At 41.1% G+C, this 19843-nt stretch overlaps 1 protein-coding gene across 1 annotated transcript in view; it reads left to right on the top strand.

Moving 5' to 3' along the window:
• Positions 1–2248: 2248 nt before the first annotated feature.
• Positions 2249–19843, top strand: part of Smurf2 (SMAD specific E3 ubiquitin protein ligase 2) — a 95642-nt gene continuing 78047 nt past the window's right edge. The window contains exon 1 of the mRNA XM_040749966.1: positions 2249–2381. Coding sequence (XP_040605900.1) covers positions 2330–2381 — 52 coding nt within the window. The 5' untranslated portion in view covers positions 2249–2329. The remainder of the gene's footprint in view (positions 2382–19843) is intronic.

Genomic DNA, 19843 nt, shown 5'->3' with positions numbered 1-19843 from the left:
CACCAAAGCCATCTGTCCAGCCCATATTGAATGGTGTTAAAGCATTATATTTAGGGACATCTAAACAAAATTATCTGAACATTATACCTATACCAATTTTCCTGAGCTGCCACATATTTGAAGGAAGGTTGTTGTAGTTCCCCCGGCCCCCAACAGAAGGTATTGCTTCAAATTCATCAGTCAGTCTGCCCCCTCCACCTCCGTCTCCTTCCGGGTTCCCTACCATTTTCTGATATCTTAATTTCCCAATACAAAGCTACAAATTATGCTAGTGGGTGGTTGGGAACAAAGTGTGTGCCATAGGAAGCAGGCAAATGTGAATGCATCCATCAGCTTTTTCAGTTTATTGTCACAGGCAGCTTCTGGAACAGTGATGTAGCTATTGTTCAATTGCTACAATAACTACTGTGGCAATTGTTTCCTAGGCCTTCAGATCTTAGCACAAAGAAGTCTTCAGGGCCGTGTTCATTGCTTTGTGAATAATAAGTACCCTATTTCTTGACTGAATTTCTAGAGCTGTCCCTTGTATTTTAAGTCTTACTGCCAGGACTTATGATTTTGGGATCACTTTAATCCGTAGGAGTATATTCAGACCTATGAAACGCTTTTGGATTTCATCTGGAGAAAGAAACGACTTAACTGGTAGATTGAAAGCAACCATTTACAATGTTTAGGATTAAAATGTATTAGGCTTCAATCAACAGTTTAAACTGTATTAATGTTATAACAGCCTTAAGCAAAACTAACATGGATACAAATCCATGCTCTTGTCTTTAGTTTTCATTGTTACTCTTGTGTGCACATGCAGCTTGTATTCTTTGTTTAAATCCTGAATTACATAAAAGTCTTCCATGTTACAGGAGCACCACAACTGCCATTAGATGGCTGTATAAAATGTGTGGCAGGAGCTGGAGAAATGGCTCAGTGGTTAAGAGCAATGACTGCTCTTCCAGAGGACCTCGGTCCAATTCCCAGCACCCACATGACAGCTCACACCTGTCTGTAACTCCTGTCACAGAGGATCTGACACCCTCATACATACAGACACACATGTAGGCAAAACACCAACGCGCATAAAATAAATAAATCTTTTAAAAACTGTGTGGCGGTTGGTGTAATATAAATCCCTATTAGGCTGTACTCTCATCCCAACCTTGCAAAACAAAAGAAACCTAAAACACCCGTGTTATTGATTTGTCAAAAATAAGTTCATATTAGTGTAGTTACAGTGTCCGAGTGTCGTTCACACTCATTTTCTTTTTTCCTCCTGGGATAGCAAAACACAACATTGCACGCGCTTTTCACAGCGCCCCTATCTTGTTCACAGTCCTTGGTGGTATTCCTATCATCTCCCTACGCTTGTCCTGCTGCTGCTGGAAAGAGAAGAGCCAGAGCAGGTAGGTAACCGGATCTGGCCCACCAGGTGAGTCTGTGGAGGTGCCAACTACAATACTAAGAGCTAAGCTCTCCTGGGAATTTGCTGGAACGTTCGATGTGGGGGTAGCGTCTCATCGAATTAAATTCTTTTAACTCGGGTCTAACTCTCACCAGCCTCTCAGGGCGCGCAGTGGGCGTCTAACATGGGCAGTCTGCCCTGTAAGGACACAGGCTCTCTTTTAGTGAGCTGGTCAGCAGGCCCCTTCTGGTGCCACAGAGCCGGCGCCGCCGGGCGGTGGAGCTCGGAGCCGGGTCTGGTCCCCGGCGCACGCGCTCCCCGCAGCCCGTCCCCAGTCCGGCCTTCCTGCGGAGCTCCAGGAGCCCTCGCCCACAACCCCGCCCCCGTCCTAGCCCCGCCCACCGCCACCCCGTCCCGCCGCCGGCCCCGCCCCCCCGTCTCCTCCCCGCCCCCAGGAGCAGACGAGTGGCGGCGGCGGCGGCCCCAGGACCCGGTTCCCTCAGACAAGAGGGCGGGTGGAGGAGGAAGCGGTCGAGCACCCGCCCGCCTTAGCAGACTACGCGCCGTCGGCTCCTGGGCCTTGCGGCACCGGCCGAGAAGGAGAAGCCGAGCCGGGCCGCGAGGAGAGGAGGCGGCGGGGGCGCGGGGCGGAGGCGGCGCGGCCGGCCGCGGCTGCCGCTTTGTTGTGTGCGGCCCGGGCCGAGGAAGCAGAAGTGGGAGGAGGGGGGGAGCTCTGCGTCCCGCTCCCTCCGCGGCTCATGGCGACGGCGCTCGGCACATCCGGGACCCTCCGGCCCTGGCGGCCGCGGCGCGGGCTGTTCGGGCCCCGGCCCCGGCCGCTGTGGTGACTCCTCCGCGCCTCGCCGTCGTCCCAGCCCAGCCCGCCCGTTCGCCGCCCCCGCCGCTGCCGCCGCCTCCCCCGCCGCCGGGGACATGTCTAACCCCGGAGGCCGGAGGAACGGGCCCGTCAAGCTGCGCCTGACAGGTGAGCAGGGACGGAGGCTGCGGCGGCGCCTGTGGCCCGGCGCTGGGCCGGGGGTCGCGGTCACCGATGCGTTGGAAAGGAATGCGGGCGTGGGAAGGCCTAGTTCAGGGAGTCATTGGAGAACCACTTAAGTGGGGTTGGGAAATTCTTCCGAACGCCGAGTGTGGCCCGTGGGGCTCCCGTGGAGGGCGGATTTGAGGTCCCCGAATCTTGTTTCCTCGGGTCACAGGAGCAGCCTCTGGGCTACTTACTGCCCAGGTGGGGTCGTGAAGGGGATTACCGAATCCGGTTGCTGACTGCGAGCAGTAAACACTCCTTAAATATGGAGTGAGTGCTTAACGGGAGAGAGAGGCTCTGTGTGTGTGTGGTGTGTGTGTGTGGTGTGTGTGTGTGTGTGTGTGTGTGTGTGTGTTTTCCCGGTTGTTAACTTGCACACCCACCTACGCCTGGCTGTGAAACCTTTACACCCTAGCTGCCAACCTCTGGCCAGTGCCACACACCTTAAACGCACGTCTCTAGGAGGGACTGAGACTGTGGTTGGCTTTTCCGGTGTGTCTGCCTGATCCCACGACTCCCTGCTCATTGTACACTCTGTGTTTTGGAAGTTGTTTGATTGTAGGGTAGCGTGTTTGGGGTTGTTCCTTGTAGGCCGCAGGACTGGTGGCTCACGTCTTAACTCCAGACCTGGTTTAGAATCACTTGCTTTGGATGTGTCTCTAAGTCTGGGCTCATACACAACTTTGAAGCGAACTTTCTCTGTTTCTCTCTACACTCCTCGCCGTTTTCTAAAAGGAATAGAGTGCTCAGAGGGATTTGTTAAAGAGAAGACAGACTGTTGATGTTCCCAGGTGCATCGAGCTGTTAACATATTACAGGCATAATTTGCTTACGGTGTCACTTCTGATAGTCTCCGTGGTTACATCTCCCACATTTTAAGGAAGAGTCGTATTTAAAGAGTGTAATTGAAACAACTGTCCCTATGCTGGTCTCATCATTAGTTATCGGAAGTAAATTGTCCACACTTACATTCAGTTGTGTGGTGATGAGAAAGTTAGCATTTTGTAGGGAGTTTGTATGTATTTGTGCTAGTGAAGAATAGATTGTAATTATGTTCGTGGACGAGTTTTCTTAGTTGAATGCTTGTGTGTTAAATGCCAGTCCATTAGCTATACTTTTCTAGATACCTTGTAATGAATTTGGTGTTTGAGAATTTAGCTGAATGTCTGTTGCCTGCAGCTTAAAAATACTTTTCTTTTGAGGCTGGAGAGATGGCCCAGTGGTTAAGAGTGTATACTGTTCTCAAAGAGGACCTGAGTTCTATTCCCAGTACCCCCACTCCAGTCCTTGGTGATCCCTGAAAAGTATAGTCTAAACCACCTGTAACTAACTCTAGGGAATCTGATGCTTCTGGCCTCCCACAGGCACCTTAACTCATGGGCACATATCACCCCTAACCAGAGTAATTAAAATATATGCATATTACTGACCCAAAAGTGCTTTTTATCCCTCGAGAAAATTACAAGGCATTATTAACTGTTTCTTAATGGAAAAGTTGGGGGATGTTTTTCTTGTCATCTTTTTTGTCTTTATATGTTGGGAGTCTGAGGATCTTTTTGCTCTAGTTTATCTATTGCTGTTATTAGGCAGGTCTGTGTCAGAATTATAGAAAGAAATTATGAGTGTGTGTGTGCAAAAACCATCAGAAATAGGCTTATTTATTTTAGGAAAAAGGGATTTTGATTTTCTTTGGATAAAATGAGTTTTGAAGTTTTTATTACATTTATGTACTGTGTGTGCGTGTGTGTGTGTGTGTGTGTGTGTGTGTGTGTGTGTGGTCTCATGGCCTTGGAACGTGTGTGGAGGTTACAGGACAATTTGTGGGACTTTTCTCCTACGTTGTGTGTTCTGCCAATCAAACTCAGGTCATCAGGTTTGAGAGAAACCCTTTAGCCATCTCAGTGTTTTGAGGGCTAGTGTAATTCCGTGGAGCTTATATTTACCCATCATTTCTTTGCTGCATATGATATTTTATAAAAGTTCATGAGTGAAGTTTGTAAGGCTAATGTGATAGCCACTGTTCTATGGAAACATGAGAGGAAAAAGATCACACTTAGTTTTTGAGCAAGAGGATACATTAGACTAAATTTATAGAGTGATTTTGTATACTTAGCTTTTCCTAAGAATTTTAAATACTCTGTCCTCTCTTAATTGTAAAAACAGTTTGAACAGTTGAACTACTCTCGGTTTCTGAAAGCCCTTGGGAATTTGCCTGTGAAGTTTTCTCAAAGTCTGACAAATCTTAAAAGCATTGTTCTCTTGTTTGGTTACATATGGTGGAATCTCCTGTTTTGGAAGGAATATTGACTTATTATATTTTTCATTTTTGTTCATCATTTACAAATTAAATAATATAGATTTTAACAAATAGATCTCTAGAGCTGGATTCAATTAGCAGCTTTTTAGGACACAAACATAAAAGGGTTAGATGGAAAAGATTGTTTTGACTGACTGGATAAATGACAGGGCTGTGTTTGATGTGCGTCCAGGAATTGGTCTGGAGCTGGTGCCCAACTTCTCAGTACATCTTCAGAAGCCAAATAAAATATTTAACCTAGGCCTCTTTTTGTTTAAAAAAAAAGTTGATTCTTTGTTAAAACCTTAAGAAATGTTTGGCATACCTTTAGATTAAGTGTTTAACAGTTCATTTAGGTCTGGGTTCCCTAATAGAGGAAAAAACTCACACAGTGAACTTTTACTTGGTTTGTAATACACTTGGGCTGTAAGATGTTTTAAGGTTACTGTTCTTTGCTCTAAGTTAAAGCCATTTAAAATTTACATTTATGGAGTACCTTTGATTCCAAGGTACTTTATAAACTGTAGTTAATTATATCCTTAATGGAGAATTGCCTGTTGCTGAAAGGTGTTAACACTTCTTTCCTAGCCAGTCTCTGACTGTCTCTCAGCCCCACTCCCCATGAAATCTCTGCCAAAATGGATATTTTCCACAGACTGTTCCTAAAATCCATTCGTTAGTTAACTGTGATGTTGTTGATGTTAAGAAGTGGGACTAATTTAATCTCAAATTTGAGATTCCTTAGGCCATTGGTGAACATATGGAATGTTCTATCAAGTTACTTTTAGTTTTTAATGACACATTAACATTTGATCATTAAAATGGTCTATCTCAGAACACTATCAATTTCAATGTGTATATGTATGTAGAGTGGAGAATGGATTGACTATATATTGTGTACGTTGTATCGTGACATTATCTAATACAGACTTTCCCTGCAACGTTAAGAAATGGTTTGGCCAGCCCTGCAGTGGTGTCGAACACTGGGAGGCAGGTGAATCTCTTGAATGTGAGGTCAGCCTGGTCTATCAAGTGAATTCCAGAATGGCCAGGGCTACACAGAGAAACCCTGTCTCGAAAAAGAAAGAAAAGGAAAAAAGAAATGGTTTGGGTTGAAAATATTCTGTATATTTGGTTATAGTAAAAAAAAATGGGGTAAATTTTTATACCCTTACTCTTTTTTAAAATCAAAGGCTGGAAAAAGTAGTTTAGTGTAGTTTGTAATATTTTAAATTCTTAGGTATGGAGTAATAGCAGATTACTTATCCAGAACTTTTATTTTAGACCTTTTTGTAAATGCAGTGTTTTTGTATGCTGTTTCTTATTAATTTTAAAAATCCTTGGCAGTAGAGATGTTAAGTTGACCTATATGTAAGGAAAATTAATTTTAAAATCTCATTTTAAATATATGTGTATCTTTTTTTTTTTTTTTTTTTTTTTTTTGGTTTTTCGAGACAGGGTTTCTCTGTGGCTTTGGAGGCTGTCCTGGAACTCGCTTGGTAGTCCAGGCTGGTCTCGAACTCACAGAGATCCGCCTGCCCCTGCCTCCCGAGTGCTGGGATTAAAGGTGTGCGCCACCAACGCCCGGCCAATATATGTGTATCTTAATATTATTTCACACATGTTTTATTCACGACTTTATTTAATTCAAGACTTTAAAATTTCAAATTTCATTGTACTTTTTAGGGTTCTAATCGTGAATGTGCCTGTACACCATGATGCCTTCTTCAGGGCTATTGGTATTTGAATGCAACTAATTCATTTTATTAATTTTTGAGGAGGAAACCAAAATGTCATAGCTCCTTTTCTTTTAAGTGCTCTCTTGCACGCTAATTTTCTTCAGACAGGCAATAGTTCGGTTTTCTGTTTTAATCATGGCTTCTGCCTTTTTCATGTTGACTTATCTATTTTTATAATAACATGTGTGCTGCCTAGTTTATGTCAACTTCTCACAAGCTGGAGTTATCAGAGAGGAGGAAGCCACAATTGAAAAAATGCTTCCACAAGATCTGGCTATAGGCCAGCCTGTAGGGCATTTTCTTAATTAGTGATTGATGTGGGCAGGCCCAGCCCATTGTGTGTGGTGCCACCCCTGGGCTGGTTGGTGGTCCTGGATTCTCTTAGAAAGTAGGCAAATAAGCAAGCCATAAGAAGCAAGTCAGTAAGCAGCACTTCTCCATGGCCTCTGTAACAGCTTCTGCCTCCAGGTTTTGGCCTTGTTTGAGTTCCTGTCCTGATTTCCTTTGATGGTGGACTATGGTGGTATGGAAATATAAGTCAAATAAATTCTTTCTAGCTTTTGGTCATGGTGTTAGTTAGTAACCCTGACTAAGACATCATACTAACGTCTTATTATTTAGCATTCAACAGCACATTTAGCATATAACTCAGTTTTCTTTCATATTTTTCTTTTTCTTTTTCCTTTATTTTTTGTCATTTGAGACAGGGTTTCTCTGTGTAACAGCTCTACTACACTTGGCTCATATTTCTCTTTTTAGACAGATAATGTAGTTTACTGCTTTCCAGCTCACTGTGTAGTTGAGAATGACCTTGAAATTCTGATCTTTCTGCCTCTATTTCCCAAGTCCTGGGATCACAAAATGTGTGCCACCATTCCTGAATAATTCAATTTTCAAGGTAAACAGAGGGTCAAACTTAAGGCACATAAAAGTTTTATTTTTATTAATTTATTTTTTGTGGCTTAAACCTAGGGCCCTTTACATGCCAAACAAACACTCTACCATTGAGCTGTACATGTGGCCATAATGTCTTACTCTTTTAAAATAGATCATATTTAACAAAATGTAAAGTTCTATTTATGATTCATTATAATTTTGAATGTCAGTTACCGTATTGTTGTAATATGTAGGGCAAAAACTACATGGTCTGTAGAGAGAACTGTTTGTTCTTGGATAAATTATGATAAGTTGTTTAACTTTGTTCTTGTATTTTTCACACTGACCCTCATTTTTGTTTACTGTACTTAAAAATGCTAAAAAACCAGTGGGCATGGTGGTGAATACCTTTAATCACAGCACTTGGGAGGCACAGACTGGCAGGTCTCTTGAGTTTGAGGTGTGCCTCGTTTGTGTAGTGAGTTTTAGGTCAGCCGGGGCTACACATTGAGACCTTATTTATTTATTTTTTTAAAGCTGAACCTCTAGCTGAGCGTTGGTGGTATACACCTTTAATCCCAGCACTTGGGAGGCAGAGGCAAGCGGATCTCTGTGAGTTCGAAGCCAGCCTGGTCTACAGAGCGAATTTCAGGACAGGCTCCAAAACAATACAGAGAAACCCTGTCTCGAAAAAAAACAAAAAAAAAACAAAAAAAAAAAAAAAAGGAAAAAAAGCTGAACCTTTGAAATATACTGTTATAGTCAGCATTTTAAAATATTTATTTTGTGTGTGTGGGTGTTTTGCCTGCATGTATGTGTGTTTATGGTGCCCTCTGAGGTCAGAAGAGAACATTGGATTTCCTGGAACTGGGCTTATAGATCATTGTGAGTAACCATATTGGTGCTTGAAACCAATCTGGGCCCTTTGCAAGATCAACAAGTGCTCTTAATAGCTGAGCCATCTCTCCAGCTCCATAATCAGTATTTTGTTTTGTTTGTGGAACAGAAGTCTTTCTCTGGAGAAAGACTCTACTGGCCTCGAACTTGTAGTGAACCTCTTGCTTTTTTTACCTCTTTGGTTCTGGATTACAGGTATATGGCACTAGTCCTTACTGTAACCAGCACCATTCCATGTTTGTATAATTGACATGCATTAAGTATGGGACATTGTAGCTAACAAGATAGCTTACCAAGTTAAGGAGAGCCACCAAGCCTGATGACCTGAGTTCAGTCACTAAGAATCACATGATAGAAGTGGGAATTAATTGCCTCTAGAAAGTTTTTCTCTGGATTTCACACTCATGACCTGGCATACTGTATACATGGGGGTGTAAGAACAAACACATAGATAAATTAAAAGTAATAGACACAGTCAAATTTTCATATGATGTCACTTTTTGTTTGTACAACAGCAATATGAAGTAGGAAGTTAAGTACACTTCAGAACTCACATTACGTGGCTAGAGACTATGTTAAAAACTTACGTGTTGTGTGGAAAAACAATCTTTTTTTTTTTTTTTTTTTTTTTTGGTTTTTCGAGACAGGGTTTCTCTGTGGTTTTGGAGGCTGTCCTGGAACTCACTTTGTAGACCAGGCTGGCCTCGAACTCACAGAGATCCGCCTGCCTCTGCCTCCCGAGTGCTGGGATTAAAGGCGTGCGCCACCAACGCCCGGCTAGGAAAAACAATCATTTGGAGTTATTCTTTTTTTTAAAGATTTATTTATTATGAATACAACATCCTGCCTCCATGTACATCTACACATCAGAAGAGAGCACCAGATATCTTTACGGATGGTTGTGAACCACCATGTGGTTTCCGGGAATTGAACTCAGGACCTCTGGAAGAGCAAGCAGTCAGTGCTCTTAACCTCTGAGCCATCTCGCCAGCCCTGGAGTTATTTTTAACACTTTGTAATCCTAGGGTTTTCTTAAGTTTCAGTCAAAGATTACTGTCCTGAATTGGCCTTTCGTCTATGACTCTAAGAGACCCTGTCTGTAGTCTAGTATAGGATCTAACTCATCGATGGGGACTTGTTTCTGTGCTGTAAATTCCATGAGGACAAGATTCCTGTGTCTGCATCAACTGGGAGCTGTGGACATTTTGCTGAATGAATGCTGGAGACCTATGTGTAGTTCTGTACAGTACTATAGGTATTTATGAGTGTTGCATTGGGTATGAGTTGGCAAGAGACAGGGACTACTCCATTAGGAGGGACTACTCCATTAGGACCTTGCTGTGTTTGCCAAAAAGTTTGATACTGTTTTAAGGTGATGGGAGCCACTGAAATATTTGAAGCTTTATTACATTTGCTATTAAAAATAGCCTAGTAGTAATATGAAAGATAGACTGCAATTGAAGCTATAAAGACTGGTTTCAGGAGAACCAGTTAAGAGAATTTGATAGTTGATAGCATCCATTTTCAGGTTTCTTTTGTTTGGACATTTATTTCCAAAATTTACTACCACAAATAATTTCTGTAAGCATCTTTGTATAGATAACTTTTGATTCTTTTTTTTTTTTTTGGTTTGTTTTGTTTTGAGTCATATCACCCAGATTGACCTTGAACTCTCTATGTAGTTGAGAATGGTCTTGAACTCCTGTTCTTCCTGGTTTCTGAGTGCTAGAATTTTAGGTGTGTGTCATCATGCCTAATTTTTCTGTAGTGTCCCCTGGGGATTGGACCTAGGGCATCATGAATGCTAAGGAAGCACCCTACCAATTAAACTACATCCCAGGACCATAATTATGAATTTAAAAGTTATTTTCTTATGATGTTTCCATAAAAATAGTGTCAGAGCTTAGTGTGGTGATACATACCTGTATCCCAGAGTTTGTGAGGTTGAGACAGGATGATCATGAGTTTGAGGCCAGCCTACATAGTGAGTTCTAGGCATCCTGGATTATAGGGAGAGACTGTGTTTAAAACAAAAACAAAACAGTATTGTCATATTCAAGTTTGTTGATCCTTTAAGATTATTTTTTAAAAATATTTTTCTTGTCTTTATTGGCTTTAAATTTCTTCCATGCTTTAATCATTTGTCTTCCCATATTCCTTCTAGATCTCCCACTTCGCTACCCACCCAACTTCATGTTCTTTTTCTCTCTCAAAAAACAAACAACAACCCTTAAAGCAGAACAAAGCTAAAGCACACGAAAAAACATGGAGTCTTTTGTGTTGCCAACTATTCCTGAGCACCAGGCCTGCTTTGGTTGATATTCCTAGTGTTTACTCCCAGCAGATATCAATTGCAAGTAGCTTTTTTGGCTAGAGGTGGGACTGTGTGTCCTTTTCTTCTTCTCTCTTCTCTGTGCTTAGATTTTTTTTTTGTACACCTGTGCATGCTGCCACAGACTGAGTTCAATGCATCAGCTGTTTCCCTGGAGTCATCACCACCTTTGGTCTTACAGCCTTTCCACCCCTCTTCCACAGAGATGATCCCTGAGCCTTGAGGTCAGGTGTTTGATAGGCATCTCATTTAGGACCCACTGCTCCATAGTCTCGTACGCTCTGCACCTTGTCCAGTTGCGGGTCTCTGCTAATTACCATCTACTGCAAGAAGCTGCTCCTCTGAGTAGGGTCCAGGGATACACTGATGTGTGATATAGCCATGTGTCACTAGGAGCTATTTTATATTTTATTGCTGTGTTCATTTAGCAGATTAATAGTAGTTAGGGTTTCTTTTTTTCTTTTTTCTTTTTGGTTTTTACGAGACAGGGTTTCTCTGTATTGGTAGTTAGGGTTTCTTATGCCTGTAGATGGAGCTCTTTCTGCACAGGTAGGTAGCTGTCAAGCTGAAGGCCTGTAAACCAAAGTCAAAATGAGTGTCCTTGGAATAAATGGGATTGAAGGGTTAGACACTGAGAAAGGCAACTCCAGCTTTCAGCAAAACTCTACACATAAATTAGTTTATGAATATAAATTTAAATACTGCATGTTGTAGAACAGAGACAAAACTTAATTAAATTAGGACTGCTAACATTAGGTAATTCTACTTGTATTTTTGTGTGACATTATAGGATAAGATTGATAACTTTCTTTTTTCCTTTCCTTTTTTTGTTTCTTTTGGTTTTTCAAGACAGGGTTTCTCTATGTAACAGCCCTGACTGTAGCACTGGCTACTTTTCCAGAGGACTTGGGTTTAGTTCCCAGCACCCGCATGGGAGAACCATCTGTACCTCCAGTTCCAAGGAATCTAACACCCTCTTCTGACCGCAAGAGTACCAGACACGCACGTGGTGCAATACAGACTTGCAGGCAAAAAGCTCTCATACACATAAAAATAGGATATTTTAAGAAAGTATGAGCCAGTATATGAATGCACACTTGTAATCCCAGGTACTTGGGGGGCTAAGGCTGTAGGATCTTGTACTCAGAACCAGCCTAGGCAACAAGTGAGACCAAAAGATGGGGACAGGGAATAGGAAAAGGACTGGGTAAAAGCACAAGCAGCACAGTTCCTTGGAGTACCTGTAAAAAGTTGACATATCTGTAATCCCAGCACTCCTATAGGAAATAGAAGGTAGAGACAGGAGAATCTCTTGGAAACTTGTGGACCATTTAGCCTCACATACAAGGTAACAATCAAACAAATAAGAACAACAACTCTGGGTGGTGGCAGCACACGTCTTTAATCCCAGTACTCTGGAGGCAGAGACAGGCAAATCTCTTAGTTTGAGGCCAGCTTGATGTACAGAATGAGTTCCAGGACAGCCAGGGCTGTAACACAGAAACTCTTTAAGTCTGTTATTTTCAGGGGTAATGTAATCATATATTTGTTCCAAAGAGAGTAAATTTAATAATTTGCTCTGCTTGGTAGTCGATGCTCCTATAATAAATGACAGGCTTGTTTTGATTTTTAAAAGCCCCAAGGATTACATTAAGGGTATAATAAATAACCATGCTTAGAAGGATTATAATACAAGGCTCTGGGTTAGCTAGCTGTGCAGTGGCCAGGGTGAGACCTTCATCCCCTTCTCCTCTTTAGGAGAATCATGGTGTAAAGAAACAGTCTATAGAGGCTGTAGGCCAGCTGTGTTGGTGCACCAAAATGTATTTTGCATCTCTTTCTCTCTGTCTCTTTCTTTTTTAACATAGGATTTGTTTTGAAAGACTTTACAACTTTTAAACAATTATGCTTTAATTAAAAGATAAAATGAGCTGGATGGTGGTGGCACAAACCTTTTTAATTCCAGCACTTAGGAGGCAGAGGCAGGCAGATTTCTGTGAGTTCCAGGCCAGCCTGGTCTACAGAGTTCCAGAACAGCCTGAGCTGTTACACAGATGAACCCTGACTTGAAAAGCAAAACAAAGAGGTAAAATGAGATGAGGATAGCACAGATCAGTGCATCTGCTAGTTCAGCTTGAAATAATGAAATTTGTCCTGATTTCATACAGAATCCTACCTTTGTAACCAGTACCTGCTTGTTGGACAAATTGTTTCAAATAGATTCTGTGTCTTCTAAAAATAAGTTTGCTTTGCTATCTTTTTTTTTGTAAATTAGTTTTAAGGTAGCATATAAAGTAATTGGTTTCATTATGGCATTTTCACAAGTGAGTCATTATACTTTGTTCCAATTTATCCTCTTCTCCAGTATGTAGCTTTTTTCATTGAAAAAATCATTTAAGGGGACACACACACAACAACAGCGGACTGAAAAAAAATAACCATTTAAAATTACCTGTCTCTGTGTGGTATATGCATGTCAGGGTAGGTGCCTGTTAACGCCAGAGGCATTGCAACCTTCTGGAGCTACAGGTTGTTGTAAGCTGCTTGACATAGGTATTGGGTCCTGATATCAGGTTCTCTGCAAGAGCGGTGCACACAACCTTTGAGCCATTTCTCTAGTCCCTAACAGATTTTTCAAACAGTGTATAACAACTAATTTCTATGTGGAAAAATCACCCTATTGCTAGCCAAACAAATTCTTCTTCCTTCAATTATTTGGAACAAAAGAAAGAAAACAGAAAACAAGAACCTTGAGTGATTTATATGATATGAAGCAAAACTTATATTTGCTGTATAAAAGGTTTTTAGTATTTCTTTATAAAAAGTAACTCTCAAACCTGCCCCTTCTCCCCAATACTTTTATTATCTCATGACTTTTGTGGGTCAGGAACTTGGGAAGAGGGTCCATTGGGAAATTTTGGCTTAGTGTTTGTCATGTGTTTATACAGATGGCAGCTGGAACTGGAAAAGCTGAGGACTGGCCAGGCATTTCATCCTCTGCAGATTATGTCCAAGCTTCCATATGGTCTTTCTTCTCAGACAGGTCATACTGCCAGGTAGCTTCAGGGCAGTTCCACTGCTAACAAGGAGGCTTGGAGGCACCTGCAAGGTATTATCCAGGGAAAGTTGCATTTTCTCTTCTGACCCAGCCTGAAAAGACCTTTTGATAATCTATTGGTCATAAGCAAATGAGTTACAAGCCTTTCTAAATTCATGGAGAAAGGAACGTAGACTTCCCTGTCTCTGGGTAGAAGAAATGTGAATTTGCAGTCATTTTAATAGTTGTTGGCTAGAGGGATGATGGCTTAAGAGCACTGACTGCTCTTCTAGAGGATCTTGGTTCAATTCCCAGCACCCACATGGCAGCTCACACCTGTGTGTAACTTCAGTGCCAGCGTATTTGACACCCTCACACAGTGAAACCTGCAGGTAAAATACCATTGAACAGTAAATAAAAACAAATTATTAAAAAAGCAACTTTTTGTATGTGGTGGTGGTGGCAGGAGCTGCTACTATTTCTGGGGTCTTAGGTGGCACTGTATTTAATTTATCTTATTTTTATGTGTGTGAGTATTTTTCCATCATTGTGTATACTCATGGAAGTTAGAGGAGAATATTGGATCTCCTGGAGTTGCAGATAGGAGTCACCATGTATGTGCTGGGAATTGAACCTGTGTGCTCTGCAACAAGTGCTTTTAACCACTGAGTCATCTCAGCTCCTCTACATGTTTTTTGCATACTAATCTAGCATATCATTTTCCAGTTGGTTTTTTTATTCCATTTTGTGATGGGGTTTCTCTGTATAGCCTATGCTATCCTGGAGCTTTCTCTGTAGACTGAACTAGCCTCGAGCTCAGATCCAACTGCCTCTGTCTCCAGAGTGCTGAGATTAAGGTGTGGGTCAACATGTCAGGCTCATTTTCTAGCTTTTATTGTTCTACCTCTGAAGTGTCCAGGCGTTTTACTACATCACCTAATGTCAGCAGTCTCAAGAATTATGACAATTTGTTATTGACTATAAAAGTCCAAGTTTACTTGGTAAAGGATTAAAAAGATACACAATGGAAAAAGAAACAGATTGGCAACAAAGAGGAAACTTACTATCTGAGTGGAACAACTTATGTAATGTGCATTTCTTTAGTTCTCTGTTAATTTTTTATACTGAAAAAATCATATACATACTTGAGGGTTAAGAATCAGAGAATGGAGTTGGGTGGTGGCAACACATGGCTTTGATCCCAGCACTCAGGAGGCAGAGGCAAGTGGATCTCTGAGTTCGAGGCCAGTCTGGTCTACAGATCAAGTCCCAGGACAGCCAGGGTTAAAGAGAGAAACCATATCTCAGACAATGACAACAACATTAAAAAAAAAAAAAAAAAACCAAACAACAGCCAGGCGGTGGTGGCGCACGCCTTTAATCCCAGCACTCGGGAGGCAGAGGCAGGCGGATCTCTGTGAGTTCGAGGCCAGGCTGGACCGACAGTCTCCAAAACAATACGGAGAAACCCTGTCTCGTAAAACCAAAAAAAAAAAAAAAAAAAACCAAAAACAAAAACAAAAAAAAACCAAACAACAACAACAACAAAAACCACAAAAACAAAAAGAATCAAGAATGGGACTGGAGAGGTGGCTCAGGGAATAAGAGTACTGGTTGCTTTTCCAGAGGACCTGGGCTTTTTTTCCCAGCACTTGTATAATTACAACCGACTGTAATGCTTCTAGGCATCTATGGGCACCAGGCACATGCATGCATGCAAAAACGTACAATAAAAATAACAAAGGAATCAAAGAATGTTAGTGCTCCCCTAGAGTGTGCAGGATTTGTCTTCAAGCCATGCCACAAAAAAAATTTTAGCTTCACAAATTAGAAGACAAAAAGTAAGTTTGAATTATTTCTGCTATTTCTTTTGTTATCTTAAAAGTGAACTGTGTAGGCTAGAGAGATGGCTCAGTGGTTGGTTAAGAGCACTGGCTGCTCTCCTAGAGCACCTAGATTCAATTCCTAGGACCCACATGGCAGCCCACAGTGTCTATAACTTGAGTCCCAGGGATTTGATGCCTTCTTCTGACCTCTGTAGCACTGCATGTACATACATTTGGGCAAGAAACTCAGTTAAGTATATAGCTATTTAAAAATGAAGTTTGGATTGTGAATAGTTTTAAACTAACAGAAAAATTATGACGCTAGTAGAAGTTTCTTTATTTCATAAATTCACTTTTCCCTATTTGTCAACTATTTTACTACAGTACTATGTATTTGTTAAAATTGATGAATTAATATTGACACAGTATTAATTAAAATCTAAAATCTATGCTTTATTCAGATTGTAGATGGTGCAAAGGAAAATAGTAGGTTGGTGTAGAATCCAGCCAGTTCATGTCATGGGTCTCTAGATTGAGATAGGAGGCCAGAGGCAGCAGCCCATCTCTGAGAGTGCTGGTGAGAGGAAGTCTTGGAAGTGTTTTTTATATCCCTTAGGTCACACAGGTGATTAATTCTCCCACCCTGAACAAAGAGTAAGTCTTGTTTTGTGGGGAAAGTTAACCCAGCTGGCTCCAGACTCAGGAATATATTGATTGTACTGTGGGACAAGAGAAATGTTTGTCTGCAAATGAAGGCCCCAACTGTTGGCTTTACGGACGCTGTAACGATACGCGACACACAATTACGGAAAATAAGGCTAAGTATTTTATATAGAAAATTACTCACAAGATACCAAACCCCGAGAAGCCCAGCAGATCTCAGCTAGCGACTGGACCGGAAGCCGAACTCCAGGAAAAGAGAGCGAGACTTCCTGTGCGCTGTCTTTTATGCCTTCCCCCGTAACGCCCCTAGCCATGCCCAAAAGTGGGCTTGGCTAGTGACGTAGTTCTGCCTACACAGCTTAAATGGTAAATCTCCATTTCATGTTCAGCTTCCAGAACAGTAGCAGCTAATTACATTTTTTATACTTTATGAACAAGGGTTTTTTGTCAAAATTGGATAGCCCCAGAGAAAAAACACTTGTGAAATTTGGAGTCTCCCAACGAATGGCCATGTTACCTTGCCAGACACTGTGTAAAGAAGGCCATCAGTTGCCAAGTTGGGGAGGAAGGGCCTTTCCATCAGCGCACTTTCCCATAAGAGTTAGAACTAGAGCAGTACACAGGAAGATGGGAGGAGGGTGCCTTCAGAGTTCTGAAGGGAGATGGTTTGTAGCTCAAAACCCAGTGTTGCCCACAGTCAAATGGGATGGCTGAATAAGGGCATTTTGGAACCATCAGGTCCCAGAAAAAATGATTTCTGTCCCCTGATGCTGAAAGGGTATGTTCAATGAGGACTCCTAATACTGAAAGAAGAGTGGAAGGGTGGCTGTAATCCCACATGCAAAGGGAGAAGCAGAGAGAGGCAGAGCAAAGTCCTGGGATAATATGCTAGAGAGCAGACTGTGCAGGGCAGGACGTTAGATCTCTATGCAGTCTTGGGTGTTTTTTTCTTGGTCTACAGTAGAATTGTTTACAAATGACTAAGACCTAAACTTGTGAAAATGTGTTATGCAAATATTTATGCAAATATTCAGCAATGAACAGTATAAATTATTTAGTGTTTGACAGTTTTATAGATCACAGAAAGAAACAATATTTTTTCCAATTTTTATTTATTTAAGTTAGAAACAAGCTTGCTTCACATGTCAATCCTAGCTCCCTCTCCCTCCCCTCCTCCCCCACAACCCCCACCAGGCCCCCCAACCCCCCACGCAATCCCCACTCCGTTCCCCAGGGAGGGTGAGGCCCTCCATGGGGGATCTCCAGAGTCTGTCATATTGTTCAGGGCAGGGCCTTGGCCCTCCCCCAAGAGAAACAATATTTTTAAAAACTGAACTTTTAGGCTGATGTGCTCGTTCATGCCATTAATTCCAGGAGGTAGAGGCAGGAGGATCTCAGAGTTTAAGGCCAGCCTAATCTACACAGTGAACTCCACCCAGGACTACATCCTTTGGACCTTATCCAAAGAAAGAAAAAGTGAATTTTTATTTTATTTTGTTGCAGTATTGGATCCAGGTTTGTCTACTAGGCAAGCACTGTGCCACCGAGCTAAACTTAGAAAAAAAAATACTATTTTACATTTCTTTGCGTATATGAGTGGAAGTCAGGACAACTTTGGAACATTGGTTCTTCTTCCCCACTTGGGTCTCAGGATCAGACTCAGGTTGTCAGCCTTGGCTATAAGGTGCCTTTACTTGCTGAGCCTACTTGCCTGCCTGGGAAAAAGAAGTTAGGCCTCCCTCTCTTATATGTATATACTGTTTTTGGATATGCTAAAAGTGAGTGTCAGGAACACTTTGGGGTTGCTTTACCTATTGGGTTGATTTTTTTTTTCTGAATTGAAAACTTTTTGTCTTAGTAATGTGTTTATTTTCAGGATCTTGCAGTCTCACTGTTATTGAATAGATTTTATCACCAGAGCCTTATTAATATAAATTGGATATATACTACAAACACATAAGCTTTAATTTTGGAGATGAAAGATTTTCCATGACCTGTTCTTTGAATAACTATTATGTTTAAGTGTTATTTTTGTTTCTCTTGGGCTGAAACTTTGGGAACAGGGATTTATGTGATTTGGACCAATTGTATAAAGGTAATTCATGCTTTTTATTATATAGTGAAGCCTGAGTTTGAGAGCTGGGCATGATGGCATCTGCTTGTAATCCCAGTACTTGTGAGGTAGATACAGGAGCATCAGGAGATCAGAGTCATACTCAGGTATGTGGTGAGTTTGAAACCAGTTTAGGATGAGACCTTATCTAAAAACAAACAAACAAAAATCCTCACAACTGTTCAGGCAAACAACCCAGAAATCTGAATTTGATTCCATTCAGATAAATAGTTGTCTTTGACTGTCTGTGGGAGACTGGTTGCAGGAACCTTCACATATGTGAAGATCCATGGGTGCACAAAGCCCTTTATATAAAATTTTGAATTATGTAATATTTACATATAACCTACATATATCCTCCTATATGTCATAAACCATACATACATATATTGTACCTAATACAAATGAGTTAAATAGTTACATAGTTGATTGCTTGATATAAATGAATTAAATAGTTGAATAGCTGATTGATAATAAGAGGGAAAAATCTACATGTTCAATACAAATTAATTTTTCCCTTGAGTACTTTCTATTCCTTGGTTGAGTCCATACAGAACTTGAGACAGAAGCTGTAGTTTTTGGTTTTGTTTTTTTTTCTTTGATTACAGTGTTTGTTTCACAATGTATGCTGAAATCAAAATAATAATTTGTTCATTTTAATTACACATAATTTTATTTGTAAATTATACCTGAGTGAAAATGTAAAAACTGAGAAATGTACTGCACACTGTTAGGAGAAAGGTAATTTGTAACAAAAGCTGTTGTTACTGTTTGTAAAACATGCAGAAATGTGAGATTCCCAGAGAAGTTTTCCCATTGTGTCTATGAAATCCATGCATTTTCAAGTGTATATGTAATTTTGTGTATAGCACTAACTGTAATGGTTAAATTTTCTCTTGTTTTTGGTTTTTTTGAAACAGGATTTCTCTGTGTAGCCTTGGCTGTCCTGGAACTTGCTTTGTAGTAGACCGCTGGCGTCAAACTCAAAGAGATCTGCCTGCCTTTGCCTCTTGGGTGCTGTGATTAGAGGCATGTGCTGCTCCTGCAGCCTCCACCACTATGACCAGTGTCACCTGGCTCACGTTTTCTTCCTTTCTTTCTTTCTTTCTTTTTTTTTTTTTTGGTTTTATGAGACAGAGTTTCTCTGTTTTGGAGGCTGTCGGTCCAGCCTGGCCTCGAACTCACAGAGATCCGCCTGCCTCTGCCTCCCGAGTGCTGGGATTAAAGGCGTGTGCCACCAACGCCCGGCTCATGTTTTCATTTTTAAAAACAGTTTAAGGCCTAGAAATATGCTTTAATAGGGAAATTACTGAATTTAATAGTAAATTTATTTATCTGCAATCAGGAACCTTGTGGACCCATGCTTCTTCTTTTCTGTACTTGGAAGTATTTCACTTTGATATTCAGTAAGTTGTTTTGGGATAGTGTTATTTATATTGAGCTATGGAGGATTCAAGATTTGAGTCTTGTTCTGTTAGAGTGATTGATTTAAAATTACTTCAGAAGAATATGTTACCCAGTTTTTATGTATTCTGTATATAATAAAAAGCCTTTAAAGAATTGAATAATCTAAATATATATGTGTGTGACTAGTTTAGTTTGTAGAAAAGATTGTACAGTGAAAGG

This window comes from Mesocricetus auratus, unplaced genomic scaffold (genome assembly GCF_017639785.1).
Source record: "Mesocricetus auratus isolate SY011 unplaced genomic scaffold, BCM_Maur_2.0 Super-Scaffold_100007, whole genome shotgun sequence".
Lineage (NCBI taxonomy): Eukaryota > Metazoa > Chordata > Mammalia > Rodentia > Cricetidae > Mesocricetus > Mesocricetus auratus.
Note: the sequence above shows the minus strand (reverse complement) of the source record. Positions and strands in the feature narration are given on the sequence as shown.